At 49.0% G+C, this 21,374-nt stretch overlaps 2 protein-coding genes across 4 annotated transcripts in view; one reads left to right on the top strand and one right to left on the bottom strand.

Annotated features, from left to right (window-relative positions):
* Positions 1-21,374, bottom strand: part of ZXDC (ZXD family zinc finger C) — a 96,419-nt gene that overhangs the window by 7,328 nt on the left and 67,717 nt on the right. The window lies entirely within an intron of this gene.
* CFAP100 (cilia and flagella associated protein 100) overlaps positions 704-21,374 on the top strand; it is a 49,418-nt gene continuing 28,747 nt past the window's right edge. For 2 of the 3 annotated variants that reach the window (XM_013055361.2, XM_013055355.2), the window contains exons 1-4: positions 704-827; positions 1,846-1,941; positions 13,662-13,736; positions 20,095-20,195. In XM_013055361.2, the coding sequence (XP_012910815.1) occupies positions 1,893-1,941; positions 13,662-13,736; positions 20,095-20,195 (225 nt within the window). In that variant the 5' untranslated portion in view covers positions 704-827; positions 1,846-1,892. The remainder of the gene's footprint in view (positions 828-1,845; positions 1,942-13,661; positions 13,737-20,094; positions 20,196-21,374) is intronic. The other variant, XM_013055358.2, reaches the window with a different exon arrangement.

Here is a 21,374-nt window from a genome sequence, read left to right as displayed (position 1 = left end):
TGGGACAATGTGGTGACCATGGTGAGAACTGTGGGAGGGGTTCTCCTGTTTCTGAGGAACCAGGGACCTGAGCTGGGGAAGCAGAGGGCACACTTCAGCCCATGACCACATCAGCTGATGAATCTGGGCTATCTAAACTGGATCCCTGCTTTTTATCACCCCGTCGCTGCCCTGTCTACTAATAGCCCTTGCCGTGCTGTGTCTTTATTGTAAAAAGTCTCATTCACCCTCGGGAATAGGGTGAATTCAAGCCTTAGCCCGCATCGTATTCACGGGGAGGCCTGGTTACAGTCCAGATTGCACGGCTGCGCACCGACTTTCTGCCGCCCGGGAGGGTACAACTTTTGCTCTTCTAACGAGTTCCAGGAATAATATGCTTCTGCGGCTGGCCCAGGAACCACACTTTTAAGAAACGACCCTCTAGAAAGTGAGATCCACCCGGCAGAAAGGACAGGTCTGTGTTTGCACCACATGCATCCCGAAGCGCACACTGAATAAATGAATCGGGGAACAAAAGGCAAAGAGCGGGAGGAGTGCGGAATAAGGAATGACGGAGGAAGGATCCGTCTGTGCCCCAGACCCAATCCCAGACACTGCGCAGGAGGCGCCCGGAGCTCGGGCGGCGGGACTCCGGCCTCTCCTCTACTGCTGGACCGAGACGCCCGCAGGCCCCACCCCCACGTAGCCAGAACGCCTCGGCTTTGTGACGTCACCGTCCCAGCGGGCGGGGAGAATGGTTGCCTTGGCGACGTAAACCGAACACCCTGAGCTGGAAGCCGGGAACTGCGGTGTGGAGGCTTCCGGGCTAGCCCGGGCGCGCTGGGCCGGTGGGTGCGCGCGGCGTCGGGTCAGGGGTGCGCGGGGCTTGGGGCGGGCTCCTTGGGCGTCCGTTGCAAGGTCTCTTTACAAGTTTGCTCGCCCTTCCTTATTTATTACTGGATTTGCTTTATCACATACCTAGCTACCTAGCCATCCCTCTATCCTTCCTTGACTTGTGCACCCCTGCTGTATGACCCACGCATCCCCACCAAGCTGGGGTGCTAGGAGACGGGGCACTGCTAACTAGTGCCTCTCCAGGACCAGGATTTCTTTCCACCTGGATTGTAGCAGAATGTTGCTGGAAGGACACAGGCTTTGGAGTCAAGGAATCTTGGGGTGGAATCCCAGCTAAGGTCCTTCCTTACTGTGTGACTTTGGACACCTAGCTGAATCTCTCCTTTACTTCCTCCTCTGTAAAATGAAAAATTCATCCAATGAATAGTTATGAAGACCCAAGGCTATGTCAGGCGCTTTGATGAGCGCGTTGGCTCCAAATGAGAAAATACCCCTGTTCTCTTGGACCTTCCGTTCAAGGGGAAATAGGCAATGCATTGATGTGTGTGTGTGTGTGTGTGTGTGTGTGCGCGCGCGCGCGACAAATCAGATAGTGGTAATTGCAGAGGAGAAAGTAAAGTGAGGTGTTACGGAGATGGGAAGAAAGAAACTGTTTTGAATGGAGTGGTGAGAGTAGTGTCTCTGAAGTGGGTGACATGAGCTCAGAGCTGAAGGGAGAGTCCCATTCTCCGCAGCTGGTTGTCCATGAACATTTTTTGGCCAAGGAAGTGGTATAGGCAAAGGCCCTGAGGCAGACCAAGGTTGGCATGTTCCAGACACAGAAAGATTAGGCCGGGCAGCTAGAACTAAGTCAAGGAGGGGAGAGAGGATGAAGGAGGGGGGAGGCAGGGAACTATAGGTGTTGGTCACATGGTAGGCCCTCAGGAAATGCCAAGTTTTCTCAGCCACCCCGGGGCAAGGGGAGCTGAGGGCCTGGGGATCACCTGGCTCAAGTACTGTATCACTCCTCAGGTTGGAATCGCCTTTAGCCAAAATCAAGCTTTGCAACATCTGCCCAGATGTCCAAGATCGTGTCTGCTGTGGTCTCCAAGGGTATGACTCACAAGGGTAAATATGGGGCTGGCATGGGCTCAGAGTTGAAGACCGCCTTGGGAGCCTGGGACAGTGACATCCAGACTTAACTGAGGGTTAAGGGGATTCCAAATCAGACCGTGAGGCAGAAACATAGGTGTGCCAGATTCTGGGGAAACTTCACATTTTATTTCCTCGGGCCGCTATAGCAAAGTGCCACCACCCAGTGGTGGCTTTAACACCAGAGATTTATTGTCTCATGGTTCTGGAGGCTAAAGTCCAAGATGCAGGTGTCACTGACAGGGCTGGTTCCTTCTGAGGGGTCAGAGGAAGCACCTGTTCCAGGCTCTCTCCTAGGAAACTTCTGGTGGTTTGCTGGCAATCTTCGGTGTTCCCAGGACTGGGAACGTGTCATCTCTATGTCTGCCTTCATCATCACGTGGCGTTCTGCCTGTGTGCATGCCTGTTGCAAATTTCCCCTTTTTTATTAAGGTCAGGAATCATATAGGATCAGGTGCCCACACTACTCCAGCATGACATCATCTAAGTTAGGGCTGCATGACCCAGAGTCACCTTGTGAGGTGCTGGAAGGTAGGATTTCAAGTCTTCAAAACCATTAATTTTGCGGGCGGGGGCACAGTTCACCACATAACAGGCTTTGTGGAAGGTACCAGAAATCAAGTGGGTCTCTCTCAGCCTCAGCTAAGGTCACTAGGCTGAGCCCAGAGGAAGCATCAGCCTCAGGCCCTTGTGGGAGATGTCCTGGCTCCACTGAAGTCCCAGGTCTGCTGCCAAGTGCTCCCGCCAAGTGCTGCCGGTGCACCTCTGGGGGTGGTGGGCACTGAGGTGGGCAGAATGGTCAATGCTGCCTGCTGTCAACTTGTGCTTTAAATTTAATTTGGTTTTGAATAGGTAAAATATTCCCATGGTTCAAAATTCAAAAGTGTTCAAAGCCCCCTCTCGTGAAAGCCCCTCCCCGTCCTGTTCCCAGATACCCAGTCTCCCCTCCTCAGAGGGGAGTGGCACGAGCCTCTCCTCTCCTGCTCCCCGTGCTCCACACACATGCTCTGTGCACACAGGCAAATACATACAGACATAGTTTATACCATTTGTCTTTTTCTCACACAAACAACCACACAAGAAACAGGCTTCCTGTGCCTTGCTTTTTCCATTAACCCCAACACAGTGAAAAGACTTCCTTGTCAATATTATTATCGGGAGTTCTCTTCGACTTCCCGTGTTGTGAGCAGAAGACAGATCACGTAGAGTGAATGTATCATAATTTACTGAACCAACCCATGTGAATGGGCACTTAGCTTGTCTCAAACGTGTGCTGCTCTCTACATGAGTCCCCACCGCTGCCATTGTGCACTCACTCACTCTGCTCCAAGGCAAATTGAAAAATGAAGGAAGTCTGAGAGTTACAAAAAAAAAAGATAGCTTTGAAATGTTTGCAGATAACAACAAATTAACTTTAGACACACACACAAAATAATGCAACTGGCACAAGACAGTTGAAGGCTTTATGAACAAGACTAATTCATCCTATGGTACCAAGAGAGTAGTTACATGGCGGGGGAGGTGGGGGGAGTACCCTGTGACTCTCGAGATTGGGTTTATCACTTCCCTTGGCAGTGACATGCAAATAGGAGGTCCCCTTCCCCCAAGCTGATCTCCATGGTCTGGGTTGAGGATCTGTGCATTTGGGAGGAAACCAGGCCAGGCAGGCAAGTGGACAGACCGATGGCATTTGCAGGCCAGGCCAGGCAGGGGCACCTAGCCAGGTAGGCAAGTGAAGGCAGCCTGGATGGGAGCACATCAGTCAGGGGCTCAGGCCAGGATGACAGTTGACCCTGACATCCTGGGTTCATCTGTAGGAGCTGGGGACGAATGTAAGAGCTAGAAAGACCCTGGGGAAGAGGGGCCTCCTGGGGGAGAACAGCCCAGGGACACTGAGCTCTGAGCCTGAGCCAGGTACAGGTGGCGTTTCTGGAGCCCAGCCTCGGGGGAGAACACACATGGTGTCAGACACACATGGCGGAGTACAACACTTCTGTGAGCCTCAGCTGCCTCATCGGTGCAATGGGATCAATCCCAATTCCCTGAGGCTGCTGTGAGCTCGAAGAGGGGGTACGTGTCAAGGACTCAGCTCCTTGACACTACTGTTATTAGGGTCTCTACTCACTATTATGATACCCAACACCCCACCTCTAGGGCCTTGGCTTGTCTCCCACTGTGTGAAGTCTGAGTCAGAAGATAATGCTTGGGGAGTGCTGATGGAGGGGCCGTTAAGGGGTCTGGGCAAAGACTCGGCTGGAATTGGACATCAGAGAAGTAAGCTCTGGATTTGGTCTTCATTCTCAAATATTTAGTAAGTGCCTGCTGGATGAGGGCTTGTGTTCTAAGCACTGGGGATTTAGGGGTGAATAATACCCTCCCCAACCTGGGACTTTCATTTTAAGGAAGGCAGACATTGCAAAGCAAACAGCCAGTAGAAAGGAAACCTACAGGAAGTTTTGGGTAGGGGGCAAGGCATAACTTAACTGGGAGAGGTAATCAAGGAAGGCCTCTCAGGGGAGGTGACATTTGATGCCTATCCATAACAATCCTGAAGGATGAGAGAGGGAGAAGCGCATTCTAGGCAGCATTCCCCTTCTAGGGGAAGGGCCAGCAAAGGCTGAGGCTCCTATGAGCTCAGTGTTGGAGAGACAGAAGGCCAGTCTGGAACTACTTGGGTAGGGCCCATGGACCATGGGGAGGACTATTCAGTTCTGTAAAGATGCTGAGAGGGGTTGAAGCAGGGAGATTGCAATTTCTGGGATTAATGACTTTTATATAGGGATGCCAATGTCTGTGACATAGACAGAGGGTCTGATTCACCACAGCCTCCCTGGAGACCCCAGCAAGGCCTCACCCCTGGTGCAGAGAGTGGAGGACACTTAACAGAGACCTTGGCCAGGCAAAGGAGTCAGTGAAAGCCCATACTAGACCTAAGACTTCCCAGCCAGGGCTTGTGGGGTGGGGTGTGCTGGAACAGAATGTGCGGTTGGAGAGAAAAGCCACAAAAAGCTCCCCTCTTGGGGCTGCCCCAGTCCTGCCACTCAGCTGCCCATGCTCCTTGGGCTGGGGACACTCGCCTCAGTGTCTTAGCACTGCTGTCTCCCTCCCCAGAATGCTCTCCCCCTAGATCACCCTGTGGCTCCCTCCTCCACCTCCTTGAAACTTTTATTCAAATGTCACCCTCTGCTTTACTTTTCTTGATACCACTTTCTGCCTCCCACCTTCATCACTGTTCCTTACTTGTTTCTCCCTCCCCAGTAGAACATAAGCTCCACCTGGGCAGGAGTGTTCGTCTGTCTTGCATGTTGCTGTCTCCCCAGAGCCTGGCACATAACAGGTCCTCAATAAAATTCTGTTAGCCTGAAATCTTTCCCCTGAAGTTCAGGAATAAGGCCAGGATGTCTGTTTTCACTGCTATTCAACACTGTGTGCTGGCAGTTCTAGCCGGAGCATTTATTTATTTATTTATTTGTTAAAGATTTTAAGTAATCTCTCTATCCAATGTGGGGCTCAAACTTATAATTCCAAGATCAAGAGTCACACTACTTACTGAGCCAGCCAGGTGCCCCTAGTCAGAGCATTTAGACAAGGAAAAGAACGAAAAGATATACAAATTGGAGAGGAAGAAGTGAAACTATCTTATTCCCAGATGACATAATCCTATATAGAAATAATCCCTAGGAACCCACAAGAAAGCTACTAGCGGTAATAAATGAATTAAGCCAGGTTGCAGGGTACAAAATCCAAACATCGATGTTAGCTGTGTGCCTCCACACCAGCACCAAGCAATCCAACGTGGAAATGAAGAAAGCAGCTCCATTTACAATGGCATCTAAAAGAAGAAAATATCCACGTATGAGGTGACACCTGGGAGATGTTAATTAGAGCAGAAAGCTCCCAGGAATCAGTCTTTCCACCCAAACAACCACTGAGCTGGTCACAACGCTCAGAATCCGAAATCGGAACTCTGGAGCCTGGATGAACACATGTGGGTTCCAGGACAGAACTGGAGGGGGAGGCTGGGAAATTTTGGTGAATGGTGACATTCTGTGGAGCAGCCTCTAGCCCAGCAACAATGGGGAGGGCAGCACACGTTTTTGGCGTGGCTGGCTGGTGCCCTGGTGGGCCATAAGGACCTTTTCTTCCCCAAGCCCAGCTGTGTGTTTGGTTCCTGAGAAGCCAGTACTGAGGCTGGCCATTCTTTCAGCTCTGGGAGCTGGAGTGACCGCCCTGCCAGTTCTGTCAATAGTGATTTAAAGACACCAGACCACCCTCTCAGCCTTTCCAAACCCAGACCCTGAAGGAAATCTTTGACAAAAGATTAATATCCAGAATGCATAGAGAATTCCTAAAACGCAACATGAACAACCCACTAAAAAGGGGGCAAAGGAGTTGACAGACATTTCGCCAAAGAAGATCTTCTGAAGAGCCAATAAGTACATGACATGATGTGCTCACATTAGCATCAGTCATTAGGAAAGTCAGACATCACATCGCACGAGTACAATAGCTATTAAAAAAAAAAAATTCAATGTAACAAGTGTCGGCAAGGATGTAGAGAAACTGGGACCCGTGGGCACTGCTGGTGAGGAGGTATACAGCTGTGGAACATGGGAGGGTGGTCCCTCAGAAAGGAATGCATAAAATTATATGACCCGGCAATTCCATTTCTGGGTACATTCACAAAATTATTGGAAGCCCAACACACTCTTATTTGTGTTTGTCACCTGTCTAAAATATAGGCTCTGAGGAGGTTTGCCAGCGTCTGCTGCAGGACCTCACACTTAGAATGCCAGTAAACATCGGCCAGCAGACAGTGAATGACCATCTCGCCCTGTCCTCCCCACACCGCCCCTCACGGCCCCACTCCTGCCAGCTCTCAGAGCCCACCAGTGAGTCCTCAGTACCAGCCCAGACACTGCTGTAAAGCCCGCCCTCAGAGACTCAGCTGCCTTCTCAATATCATCATGGATCCCGTGCTGGGAGCTGGGGATGGACAAGCATGGTTCCTGTTGTTTTAAAATGTAGATTTCACTTGTAAAACGTAACACCCCAAAACCAAATAATCCAATTTAAAAATGGACAGAAGACATGAAAAGACGTTTCTCCAAAAAAGATGTACAAATGGCCAACAGACACAGGAAAAGATGTTCATCATCACTCCTCATCAGGAAAATGCAAATCAAAACTACAGTAGATATCACTTCACACGTGTCAGAATGGCTAAAAATCAGCAACACAAGAAACAACCGGTGCTGGTGAAGATGTTGAGAAAAAGATACACTCGTGCTCTGTGGGTGGAAATGCAAATTGGGGCAGCCAATGTAGAAAACAGTGTGGAGGTTCCTCAGAAAGTTTACAATAGAACTACCCTATGAACGAGCCATTGCACTACTAGGTATTTATCCAAAGAAAACAAAAGTACTAATTCAAATGGATACATGCACCCTGAAGTTTAAAGCAGCTTTATCTACAATAGCCAAGATAAGGAAGCAGCCCATGTGTCCACTGGCTATGAATGAATAAAGTAGATGTGGTGTGTATACAATGGAATATTACTCAGCCATCAGAAATAATGAAATCTTGCCATTTGCAATAACATGGATGGAGCTAAAATGCAGTATGCGAAGCAAAATGTGTCAAAGAAAGACCATACAATTTCATTCATATGTGGAATTTAAGAAACAAATGAGCAAAGGGGAAAAAAAGACAAAGCAAGAAATGGACTCTTAATTATAGAGAACACCCTGATGGTTACCGGACCGGGGGAGGGTGGTGGGGGGGATGGGTGAAATAGGTGATGGGAATTAAGGAGGGCACTTGTCATCATTAGCATGGGGTGAGGTGTGGAAGTGTTGAGTCGCTATATTGCTCACCTAAAATTAATATAACACTATGTTAACTAAAAAAAGAAAAGGAAAAAAGCAATCAGGAATACACCCCATAGATAGATCAAGGTAATAAGAATGATTAAAATGTAAAAGTATAATATAGATATTAAAATTGACAAACAAATAAAAGATAAGTAAACTGTCAGTCTCACTACTGCTCAGGTGTAGTAAGATCAGCAGACAAAGGGATGGCTGCCATTGGAAATATAGTATGTGATCTTCTTAGATCCCTAGAAATAGGTGGCAGGGCCACACTGGAAAGGACCGGGCTGGGTCAGAGGCAGAGAGAGCGGGGCACTGTGGGAAGGAGCCTTTGTCGTGATTTCCTTAGGAAGGAACAGGGGATGTAGGGTGTGCAGGCTTAGGGTTGACTGGTTTGAGTAATGTCAGGACTCTGTGGCACAGGGCTGTCTGGGACCTGGCCCTGGGCGACTAGAGCAGGGTCCAGGGGCCCTGGGTGTGAGAGGCTGACAGTGGAGGTGGGAGGTGGGCACGTGGGCTCTGGAGTAGTTGGTCTACATTTGTAAATCACCCTCTTGGACACCTCCTTCACTCTTGCCAGGGGTTGACCAACCCCAGGGTAGAGAGATGAGGACAGTCCCTGTGGGGTCCATAAGACTCACATGCTAGAGCATCAGGTGCAGAAAGTACAAGACATCCTTAATGCACCTGGAGCAGTTGCCCATCTTGGGAAAGAAGGTGACCCTACATAATACCAGATGTGACACATGCAAGAGAGGGGAGTGCCATCTCTGGGAGGGGCAGGCAGTAAGCCCCTTTGTCCTGAATGTGAGGGGAGGTCATGGGGCCAACAACAGATGAGGGAGATGTTGACTGACGGGGCTTGGACTCCCGTGCAGTGAAAAAAGCAAAGGGTGGTTCTGCCTGTGGGATGGTCCGTGAAGAGTCTTCAGGTGGCCAGAGGGTAGCAGGGAGGGGTGAGGCTGGGAGCGAGATGAGAAGCTGCAGAGGTCGCTGCGTGAGATCACGTAGGGTCTCCCAAACCCTGTGGATTGCGGTCCTGGACCTCCCAAGCCTGGGATGCCCCTGAAGAGTGGGCTGTGTAACAAATTACCTCAAAACTGAGTGGTTTGAAACAACAGTAAACATGAGTTAGCTCAGTTTCTTTGGGTCAGGAGCTCATGAGGGGCTTGGCTTGGGGATTTGGGCCCAAGAGGTCTCCTCCGTGGTCACAGGAAGGCAAACCAGGGCTGGAGAATCAGTTCTGGGCAGGCTTAGTCATGTGGCCATTGGCTGGGGCTGACCCCCTTCAGAATAGGTGATCCCAGAGAGGCAAAGCAGGGCCCAAATGTCCTCTCTGGCCTTGCTTCTGAAGCCCCACGCTGTCACTTCCGCAGCTGACCACACAAACCAACCATGATCTCTTGCTGGAGGGACACTGAAGGCTGTGAGTGCCTGGAGCCCGGGGACACTGGGGGCTGTTTCAGGTGCCAGCCACCGAGAAGGAGGTAAACACACCAGTGGTTTTATGACTTGTGTTTTAAAGTGGTCTGCCCTGGGGCACCTGGGTGGCTCTGTTGGTTATGTGTCCAACTCTTAATTTTGGCTCAGGTCCTGATCTCAGGGGAGTGAGATGGAGCCCCGCCTCAGCTCCGTGCTAGGCATGGAGTCTGCTTGGGAGTCTCTCTCCCTCTGCTCCTCCCCTCTATTTTTCTCTCTGCACCCCACCTCAAAAAAAAAAAAAAAAGGGTCTGCCAGTCTGCTCAGCGTGGTCAAGTCTCTTCATACAGCTTCGCCTTTGGGTTTTGGTCTGTGTCTCTCTTTTGCCCTCTCATACCCAGGGATGGGCAAGGCTGCTACGGAATTGCTCCTCTTTGTTTCTTGGACCCCTCAATCACTCCACTTGCGTCACACTTCTGTCTCTTGCTGGGATTACAGGGTTGGCCGTTCCCCAGCTGCATGGTCCCTTTCTAACTGTGCACCTCCCCTCCATTCCCAGCCATCCCTTGAGAGCTGGCCAGACCTACCATGCCCACTTGCCTCCCCTTCCTAACCCTGTGGGATCTTGGCATCTGCCCCCTCAGTCCACACTACCAATCTCACTCTGGGGGCTAAGACCTCTCCAAAGGCACCTCCCCTCAGACCCTGGCTCCTCCTTCCACCCTCCCCCCGGGGCTCTGGTCTTCTCCCGCCTGTCACTCTGCTCCGCAAGCCGCCTTGCCAAGCTCCTGGACCATCGGGGCTCCTTGGGCTGTCCCCGCCATCCTCTGTCTCGACCACAAGCACAGCCTCAGTTTCCATCTATTCGCCAGTGACACATTTTCATTCTCTATTGTCCTAGTCCCCAGACCTCCATCAGGAGTGGCCTCTTCAGAGTCCCTGTTTGGCTGCTCCCACGGGCACCTGAACCCAGCACTTCCGCCTGAGCTCCAGGCCTCTTGCCGCCCCCACCCCACCCCTTCCTCCCTTCTCTGCCACCTCAGCAAACAGCACCTGAAGCACAGGAGTTTATACCCAACGGATAGAGTTTCCCCTGTGCTCCCTTCTCTCCCTTGCCCACATCCTGTCTGGCACCAAGCCCCCAGGCTCTCCTGAAAAGCCCTGCATCCACCCCTCCCTCCCACCCTCATTGAAGCCACCAGCCCTCTTCTGTGGGGGAGCAGAGGGGACTTGCAGCGGAGAGGACAGGCTTGCCAGTGTGCAGGGGAGGTGCTGAGTGAGTCCCAGGGTGAAGGAGGGAGATGGCCTGGAACTGAGGCCCATGATGGTGACCCAGCCCTCTTGTAACTGGAATGCAGAGAAGGTGGCTCAGGGGAGTAGAGGGGGAAAGACCCCTGGCTGCTAGAGAGGAGCAGGTCAGCCGATGGCTTCCCTGGGGAGCTGTCGTTTCCCACCGCCCCCATGCCCCCTGCACTCTAGTACTGCAGAAGGCAGATGGTACTAAAATTTTATCACTACTTATGAGGACATTTTGTACCTGGTTCACCTCCCCTGTCTTTCTTGGAGAATTTTTCTAAAAGAAGGCTCACATTTTAAAACTTCTTAATTTGGGGCGCCTCGGTAGCTCAGTTGGTTGAGCATCTGCCTTCGGCTCAGGTCATGAACCCAGGGTTCTGGGATCGAGCCCCCCGTGGTTGGGCTCTTTGGGGAGCCTACTCAGTGGGGAGCCTGCTTCTCCCTCTGCTTCTCCCCGCCCCCACAGGCTTGTTCTGTCTGTCAAATAAATAATAAAATCTATAAAATTTTTAATTTAAAAATTCAATTCTGTTAAAGTACTAGAAGAAAACAGGAGTTTTTGAAATGTATTTAATCTTCAGATGCAGAATTCCTTTCTAAACAAAACACAGAACGCCGAAGCATTTCACTAAGCAAACATAAAAATGTCCTGTAAGGAAAACACATGAGAGACAATCCAAAGGAAATTGTCATATCAGCTGGAGCAAAAATATTTTTAGCAGCTCTGACAAACAAATGTTAGCTAGAGTTCTCTAATAGATAACAGTTCTCAAGATCATTTAAAAACTACAACATCCCAATAGTAAAATAGGCAAAGGATACTAACAGAGAGGCAAGCAGACAATTAACATCTGAAAAGACACACAATAGCTTCCATAATTGAGAAGTGCAAATTAAAACTGAGATGCAGGAACATCTGGATGGCTCACTTGGTTGGACAACTGCCTTCCACTCAGGTCATGATCCCAGAGTTCCCAGATCGAGTCCCGCATCAGGCTCCCAGCACCACGGGGAGTCTCCTTCTCCCTCTGACCTTCTCCTCGCTCATGCTCTCTCTCACTGCCTCTCTCTCAAATAAATAAAATCTTAAAAAAAAAAAAAAACTGAGATGCATTTATCACCTGTCCTACTGACAAAATTCCAGGTGTGTGGGACCCGGTCCTGCTCAACTAAGTAACAGGGAGTAACCATTGCAATGGAAATTGCATTAAGACTAGAAACGGCCTCAGGGTCCACCCAGGACCTGGCTAAGGAGCAATGAGACTTGGACATGAGCAGACGTTCTTTTTTTTTTTTTTTTTTTTTAGCATTTTAAAAATTGGGGCCAACTGTATATACATAACAGAATTTACTCTTTGGGGCATTTGTAAGTGGAACGTTCAGTTATAAGTACATTCTTATTCGTGTGCAATCATCCCCCCATCTGTCTGCAGAACTTTTTCACCTTGTAAAGGTGAAATCCCCATTGAACACTATCCCCATTGAACACTAACTCCCATCCCCTCTTCCGCAGCCCCTGGCACCCACCATCCTTTCTATGTGCAATTTGATGACTCTAGGGACCTCATAGAAGTGGTCCTTTTGTGACTGGCTTCTTCCCTGGGCTCAGTGTCCTCAGGGTTCATCCATATTGTAGCATGAAAGCAGATGCATTGTTCAGTGAAGAAGTAAGGGGCATTTAAGAATGTGTGTGCACGGGGCGCCTGGGTAGCTCAGCTGATTGGGAGTCTGCGTTTAGTTTGGGTCATGATCCCAGGGTCCTGGGATCGAGTCCTGCATCAGGCTCCTTGCTTGGCAGGAAGCCTGCTTCTCCCTGCCTGCTGCTGCCACTGCTTGTGCTCTCTCGCTCTCTCTCTTTCTCTGACAAATAAATAAAAGCTTAAAAAAAAAAGAATCTGTATGCATAAAATACCTCTGGTTAGGTGAACAAAGATCCATCTGACTGGATCTTCATAGCAGCATGTCGTATCAGTGTTCATCATAACACATCAAACGACCTTGTTAAAAAAAAGTCTGCTATGTCTGCACATCATTTTTTCAATTAAGAAAAAGCTGAATTTTATTAGAGTTTGGGTTTGTTTGTTTGTTTGTTTGGGTTTTGGTCTGTTTGAATAATAGTGGTATGTTCTGATTTTTATGATATGGTTGGTTAAATGTTGCTACTTGGAAATTGAACCCAAGTCACTAAGACAGAAAATACTCACTGAACAGACTGTGCTCCTGAACTCTCTCCGCTGGCCTCATCACTCCCTACCGCCTCCCCTCTCCTTACCATTATATATATGGCTTGACCTCTCCTTACCATTATAAATATACAGCTTGACATGTAGGCCTTGGGATTTGGGGCCCCATGCCCTTGACATTCCTGCCAGTGCCACAGGACAGCTGTTCCTCCTCATTCTCCCCACATCCCATCACCCAGCTGCTCAGGGTCTGCCTTTCTGTATCACGTCCCCTACCTTGCGAACCCTGTCATCCCCGTTCCTCCGCGAAGCTGGTCCAAAAGGACTGACTCCTTGAGCTCCACAGCAGACCACACCCCAGGCTCTCCAGCGGCCCCCACCCCTTCTGCCAGTGGCTGGCTGCCCTCCCTGGCTGGCATAAACTAGAATCGCCAAGTTACAGATGATTTCTGAGTTGGGGTAGGAGGAAGTATCAGGCCCACTGCCCCCTTCCCTGTGGGTATCTGTGGAAGGGAGGTATCAAGAAAATGGGTGTGTCTGAATCTTCTGTTGCATTTGAGAGAAATTCTGGGAGGCTCACAGCAAAAGTGAGGGCAGTGCCATGAAGCAGAGGGCTTGGGTCTGTGACCTCCTGATAAAATAGTCCTACACTCCTCTTAAGGAGCAAATGGAAGGATGCAAAAGGGAAGGCACAAAATGTGTTCTGTGTGCCAGGCATGTGTACACATGGGCCCTTTTCTTGCAGAGTTATCACAACTTGCCAGCAAAGTCAGCATGATTATCTCAGATGTGGAAATGGAAGCTCAGAGAAGCTGAGCACCTTGCCAGGGCCACTTAGCGGGCCAGTAAGGATGCTGGTGCCTGAGCCTCTCCCCAGCCTCACACTGTGTTTACAGCTTTGCTTTTTGCTTTTGTGTCTCTCCAGAGAATAGCCTGGAGTCCCTAGACATCAGTTCTTCTTCAATCATTGAAGAAAAAAAGAAGCAGCATGGGAAAAAAGGTAAACGTAGCCCTCAAGCTGGGAGCTGAAGTCTAAGTTGGTGGGAGTCAAACATCTCCCCTCATCAACATAGTCACCCATGCAAGTGGCAAAGGGAAATGCTTCTATTTCTATTAGGAATTGGTTGACTGAGACCTGAAATAACAGTAACATAAACAAAGTAGGATTTGTTTTTCTTCCAGTAATGGGAAATATGGGAGGAAGTCCAGAGCTCCATGAGGGTCTACAAACAGCAGTTCTAAGAAACCAGGTGACCAGTTCCCAAGACTTTCTGCTCCACCAGTTTTTAGCCTTAGGGTTTTCAACTGCAAAGTTATCGTGCAGTCACAAAATGGCTGGATGGACATTTGAGATGGACATTTGGGTTGTTTCCGGGTCTTCGATATTACAAATAATACTGCAATGAACATTCTTGTACATGCCACTTAGGGAAAGAATGGATGCTGGATGCTGCAGCTCCAGCCATCACATCTGATTTCAGATAAGGAGAAGGGATAAAGGGAGGAGCAAAACTGCACACCAGCCAACTCAGCCCTCCCTGGAAAAAGAGCATTCCCCAAAGCCCCACCCAGCAATTTCTGCCTACATTCCAATGTCTAGAAATTTGTCATGTGGTCATCAGTATTTGTAAAGGAGGCTGTGAAGTATAACTATTCAATGAGGCACATTCAGTGAGGCTGCCAACTATTAAGAGGAAGTAGGGTAGGCATCCAGCTGCTCATACTGCTTCCTCCAAGCCCCTGCACTGCTGTTCATCCCTTTAGCTCCTATGCTGTGCGCTGCCCCCCAGGCTTACTAGCCAGTTTGATGCTTCTGCAGAGGAGTGCAGATGTATGTTCCCTGAGCCTATCTCTCTCAGGCTGAGCCCCCTCCCATCAAGCCCCCACCCCACTGTGTCCCCTCTTGCTTTTAATTATGACAATCCAAAACTGCTCAGAAGCAGAGACCAAAATGCAGTGTATGAATATGCCCATCTCCAGACTGGATTTGGCCATATTTGTTGCATCTGTCCTTTTTAAATTTTTGCCAGAAATTTTTTTTAATTTTTAACTCCAGTATAGTTAACATACAGTGGCTAAGTAATATTCCTGTGTGTGTGTGTGTGTGTGTGTGTGTATGCCTATCACATATTCCTTCCATTCATCTATCAAGGCACATTTGGGTTGCTTCTAAACTTTGTCAGAATATTTTAAGGTAAAATCCAGGCATGTCATTTCATCCTTATATCCCACAACATTCATTTTTCAAAAATAGGGATGTTTCCCTGCAAGGCCACAAGGAAGGCTCCCAAATGTCTCAGAAATGTCTTCCTATAGAAGATTCATTCTAATTAGGATTCAGATGAGACCTGATCATCTTCCCTCTCTTTAAGTCTTGCAGAGTCCCTCCGTCCCTCATGTCCTTCCATTTTCTGAGTCTTGACTTAATGAGAAGTGGTGTTAATTATCCTACAGAATGTCCCCCATTCTGTATGTGTCTGTTTGCTTCCTGGTCATTGTCTTTTTTTTTTTTTTAACTATTCTGCTCCTCTTATTTCCTTTAATTAGACATAACTCTACATGCTTGGTATTCCACTTTGACCACCAGAATCCTTCCTACCTCCTTTCATAAGAAGTCCATGCTCAGTGGGTTCAGGTGGTGACTGCCTGGCCCTCAGTCAGATTCCCATCAGTCATTCACCCAACAGCTTCTTCTGCCCATGGATACCTAAATTGATCACTACAGTAAGGGTGAGCAGTCTGGGTTTGGTTTGGTTTCTTTGCTAAGGTATAATTCATGTAAGGTGAAATGCACAAATCTTAGGTATACAGTTTGATAAGTTTCAATAAACGTATACAACTTTGTAACTTCTACCCCATGGTCTAGAACCTTTCCATCTGCCCAGACATTCCCTTTGCCCAAGAGACAGCACTGTTCTGTTATCACCAGAGAATCACTTTACTCATTCTCGAACCTTGTATAAATGGGGTCACATTCTGTGCTCTTGCGGTCCTGACACTATTCACTCATCTGTGGAATGCCAGTCACAGGACTCCCTTCTTTGTTGTTGCCGTGTACATTTGTCAACAGTGTATTATTCTCTCTGGAGTGGATGGACATTTGGGTTGTTTCCGGGTCTTTGATATTACAAATAATACTGCAATGAACATTCTTGTACATGCCACTTAGGGAAAGAAGCACTCTTTTCTCCTGAGTGTATATGAAGGAGTGGAATTGCTGGAAGTATGTTTAACTTTAGTAGATACCGCTGAGCAGCTTTCCAGAACAACTGTACCAGTTTACAGCCCCACCAACAGGTGTGAGCATTCCAGATGCCCCGCACCTCTATGCTTTTACTATTATCTGGCCCTTTCGATATATATTAGCATCTCGTATTCCCTGTGACCAATGAGGGTGATCACCATCATGTTCACTGATGACTCTGTGTTATAAAGTGCCTCCCTGCCTCTGCTCATTTTTCTACTGGGTTGTCCTTTTACTTGAATGATTTCTAGAAGCTCTTTACATATTCTGGAAATAAATCATTCACCAGTTCTAAGTATGCAAATACTTTCCCTTGCTTAGTAGATTGCTATTTCCTTTCTTGGTGTTGCCTCTTACTAAACAAACGTTCCTAATTTTCATGGAGTTCACTTTACCAGTCATTTTTGTATGGTTGGTACTTTTTGTGTCCTGTTTCAAAGCTCTTTGCTGACCCCTCCCCTGAGGTCATGAAGATGCTGTATCTTACACAAGTTTCGTGTTCACTTTGCAATCAGACCTATAAATCATCTCTAATCTAATTGTAACCATTTTGTTGGTAGATTCTTCGGATTTTCTCCTTGACACTCACATCATCACCTTGAGATGACATTATTTGCCCTTCCTTTCCAATACTATGCTTTTTATATCTTTTTCTTGCCTAACTGCAGTGTTAATTAGAAGTGCAAAGATGGGTATCCATGCCTTGTGTCTGATCCTGGAAGGGAAATATGCAATATTTCCTCCTAGAACTTTCTTGTAGGTACCTGTATTCATTTCATGTGGCTGTTGCACCACAAACTCGGTGGCTTAAAGCAACACAAATATGTTATCTTACAATTCTGAAGTCAGAAGTCTGGAATGAATCTTACAGAACTCCTTCCAGAAGCTCCAGGGGAGAATCTGCTTCCTTGCAGTTTCCAGCTTAGAGGCTCACGTGTCCTTGGCTCCCAGCCCCCCTCTGGCTCCAAGCCAGTAGTACAACCTGCCCAGTTTCTGTGACGTCACTCCAACCTCCGCTTCTGTCATCACACCTACTCCTCCTGCTTCTGGCCCTCCTGCCTCCATCTTAGTAAGACCCTTGTGATTACAACAGGCCCCTCCCTCTGTCTAATCCAGGACCATCTCCCATCTCGAAGTCCTTCATCCCATCTACAAAATCCCCTTTACCATATAAAGGAATCTAGTCACAGGTTTGGGGTTTAGGGCGTGGACATCTCTGGGGGGGCATTACTGAGCTCACACACTTTCCCTTTTCAGATTGGGATGTTCCTTCCTCTTCCTAGGTTGCTATGACTATGATTTAAAATCAGTTTAGAATTGTATCAAACACCTTCACTGCATCCCTTGAAAAGATCACATCATTTTCTCCCTCATTCTGATAATGGGGTGTATTCTGTGAAACCATATGAAAAAAACCATAATGGGGTGTATTATGTGACACTAAATGTGAAACCAACTTGGCATTTGTGGAATGATCTGCTTCAAATGACTGCCAGTCTGGGTTGTAGGCTCATCTTCCCATTAACATATTTCCACCCGGAAACATTTCCCACCCGGAAACATTTCCCACTTGCCAAACTGCAAAAGCAGCTCCTGTTTTCAGAAGCCAGTCTCCACACTGCTACTACAGGTTGAACAGCTCACCTTTACCTCTCTGTCCCTCTGTTCCTCCTCACCAGGGGTAATGATATTTCCCATCTCAGGGTTGTTACAAACATTCAGTCAGGTGAAGTCTGGCCATGGTTAAGTGCTCCGTGCTGGCTAACTAGCTTAATTAATGACTTCGTGGGGCCATGGGATGTGCAGTCCACACATGCTACTGCCCCGCAATCTGGATACGTCAAGACTGTTAACTTTTCCCTGCCTCTCTCACCCGAGCTCAGTCCTCACTATTCTGAATTTAGGACCCCTGCCTGGGGTTGCTGGAGGAACACAGGGAGTGAGAGAGAGTGGGAATGAGGACATGCGGGGGGGCAAGCTGCGGCAGTTCTGTCCAGGTCCCTCGTGCCCCCATTGCTGCACTCAGAGCCATCAATTCCCTGATACCTTCCTCCCCTGAGGCCAGCCTATTTGGACCATATGCCCCCACTTAACCCCATCCCCATCCCCGCCACGTTCCCTCTTCCAACGCTCCCTGGCAACTCCCCCCCACCGCCCCCCCCACCCAGAGTCATCCCTTCTTGTCCAGAGCTGTGTGCGTTCTCTGAATGTGTGTTACATCATTTCTGGGGGCTGGGGTTGGCTTGGTAGGGGAGGCAAAGCCATGTGCCCGGTGCACCATTCACACCTGCCTCCCCAGCCTCCCGATTCGGACAGAAAGGCCCTGAAGTCTCTTCCAGAGCCTCTCTAGCAACCGCAAAATTCGTGTGTAAAAGAAAGTCATGATTAGGTGTGGGACGAGCGTCCATGCTCCAAACCCGCACAAGCCCATCCCACTTCTGTCCCTCCTCTCCACAGGTCCCTGATGTTCCTGGGGCTGGCACTGCCCCTGTGACCTCTCCCTGTCTTGGACCGACCCCTCCTGCATTCTCCCATCTCCAGAAGCCAGGCTAAGACCTAGCAGAGGCTGCTGTGGGCTTCATCCCCTCAGCGGGGCCTAGGAGCTGGTCATCTTTCTTTACTCCTCTCACTCAGATTTGTAAAGTATTTTGACAGGATTTCATTCTTAGAGAAAATTTGAAAGAATAGTACAAAGATGTTGTGGACTTGGAGCTTTTCTGCCCCCTCCATACGATGGGTGCAGGCGAAGACCCTCGGGGAGCCGTCTAAGTGACTGCTGGGGTCGCACTGGCCAGAGAAGGCCACCTCTCTCGCTTCTGCTCTGGTTCACTTGGATGGCCTGAGCAGGATGGAGTTTGCCAGCTTCTCCACTTTCACTCATTCATAAGTTCGGCTCTCTTGCGGAGGTTTTTTGAGACCCTCAGAGCATAACTTCGAATCCCCTTCACAGTCTCTTCTTGCTGGTGAGGGTGTAAAATGGGACAAACCTCCAGAAAGGCAGGTCGGCATAAGGCTCTGAAGCTTGGAAATGCTCACAGCCCCTGGCCCCTGTTCCCCCTTCAGAAAGTCAGTTACCAAGAGCCAGCCTGTGGTGGCACACCAGTGCCCGAGGCAGCATGTGGCTGCCACGCTTGGTCCCCCGACATGCCCTGGTGAAGTCCTGCCTTACTGTACCCCTTTGTAATTGCGTACAGAGCTCTCGCTGAATTAGTAATTTCCCAGGCATTTGCTGAAGATGAAAGTGGTTTTTTTTTTAAAGATGTGAAATTATTAAAAAATAGGTGTTAGAAATTACTAGAAGCAATACCCCCAGAATGTCACCCACAGTTTTTTTCAAAGTGGAGGAGTTATTTTGTTCTCATACTCTTTTACTTCTAAGAAGTAAAGTGTTTTGTTTGGTTTGGTTTGGTCTTACAAGGAACCCTGTTTCCTCTAAATCAAGGATAAGGGGAGAAAGCATCCATATTTTGAAGCCCTTAGTTTGGTGCCTCTTGGGTTCTGTCCCTGATGAGCTGAGCAGCAGGAATCTCTCCCTTACCCACAGGAGTAGGAGAGCAGCAGAGCTGGGGTCCTTGACAGCCCCCATCTCCCAAATTCCTGCCCTGTCCTCCACCCCCTAGGCCTCAGGTGCTTTGCCTCACTCACCCACAAACTCAGCCTTCCCCTGGGAAGCTCCTGGAGAATCCTGCAGACAGGATATGTTCACCTGGTGTGCCACTGCCACTCTGCAGGCAGGTGCCTCTGTTTTGGAGCTGGCCAACCTCCTGCTAGCTGGCCCCATCAATTCCCGACTCTTGCTTCTCTCCTCTATGGAATGGGGGTTCCTGAGACTTTAATTGAGAGGAGCCAGACATATGAGACACAGATTGTGCTGGGTTCACCAGGTCTCTTTCAGATGCCCATGTCCAACTACGTTAAACCAGACAGGTGGGTTTATGGAGTTGGAAGGTCCAGGGTTGGATTTCAGGTACTGCCAGATCCAAGAGAACATTTGCCACTAGCTTGTGCTTTCAAGTTCCTCATGCTGGACTGGGGGGATGCCAGGACTCCCGAGACACAGGCCACCATTTAGAAGAGCCAGGTCATCTCTCCAATGAAGTATCTCTCTCCCCAGTGTCCACGATTGCTCCTGACCGTTCTGCAAATCCTTTCCATGTGTCTGGAGATGTGGATTTCTTCTTGCTCAGAGAACAGGAGCGGAATAAGTCTCGTGCAGTGAGTATCTAGGACTGATTGCCCTTCTCAGAAGAATGCTTTATTTTGTTTATTTATTTAGAGAGAGCACAAGTCAGGGGGGCAAATGGAGAAGGAGAGAAAGAATCTCCAGCAGACTCCAAGTTGAGCACAAAGCCTGATGACCCTGAGATCATGACCTGAGCTGAGATCAAGAGTTGGATGCTTAACCCACTGAACTGCTCAGGCGCCCCAGTGGCTCACCATTAAAAAAAAAAAAATCATTTCAGAAGCCTGACTAGCTCTCCAGTCTCTGACCTGTCCCACTGTTCTCACATGGTTTTATCACTACTGTTCCTGGGCCTTGTCCAAGTGGCTTTTAGAGGCTGCTGGGGCCTAGCCTCAACCACGAGGCTTTACATCTGCTTCCCTTGCACCAAAAGTCATCAGCTCCCGAGATTCTCCCTGTCCTGCAAGACCCATCTCAGACCTCAGGGACCCTCACACCTCCCCCAGGAGACCACCACCCTCCCAACTGCTCCAGCCTCGCACAATCCCCCTCTCTGGAATTCTTGGAAGCCAGATACACAGACGAACAAGCACACAGGCACACACACACAGACACGCATGCCCCTCAGCAGTAACTGGGAGTCCTGGAGCCGGCCCCAACCCCCAGCCCCTGCCTTGTCTGTACCCCAGCATAGTCTGTCTTGCCTCCCCATACAAGGCCCCTTGTCCATTCTCACCCTCTGTGGCATGCAAGCAGCCTTGCAGCCAGGCTCGGGGAGGACTCACCTGGGGCATCTCCACTAAAAAGTGGTCAGCATGGGCTCTGTTTTTGGGACACACTCTCAGGGGCATGGGCATGGCCAGTGTTCCAGGCTCCCTTCTGGGCTGATTCTGTCTGCCCCAACTCAGGGCTCAGTATCTGAGATTCCTTGGACAAGTGGCTCCCACTGAGACTCAACCAGTGACCAAAGATACATCAGGAAATGCACATTTTCCAGCCCCATTCCAAACCCCAGGGATCTTGAGTTTCTTTTGGAAGCTCAGATCTAGTTTCCCTGAACCTTGGAGAGTCCGATTTAGCAGATCACAGTAAGTGTGAATTTCAGATGAAAGAGGAATCATCTGTTAGTGAGTATGTCCCTGCACTACTGAATGCCATCTAACTGGGCTAACTGTACTTCCCCTGGGGACCCCACCTTCACCCCGCTCTAT

The sequence above is a fragment of the Mustela putorius genome, unplaced genomic scaffold (assembly GCF_011764305.1).
Source record: "Mustela putorius furo isolate JIRA1106 unplaced genomic scaffold, ASM1176430v1.1 tig00003850_pilon_pilon_pilon, whole genome shotgun sequence".
Taxonomy (NCBI): Eukaryota; Metazoa; Chordata; class Mammalia; order Carnivora; family Mustelidae; genus Mustela; species Mustela putorius.
Note: the sequence above shows the minus strand (reverse complement) of the source record. Positions and strands in the feature narration are given on the sequence as shown.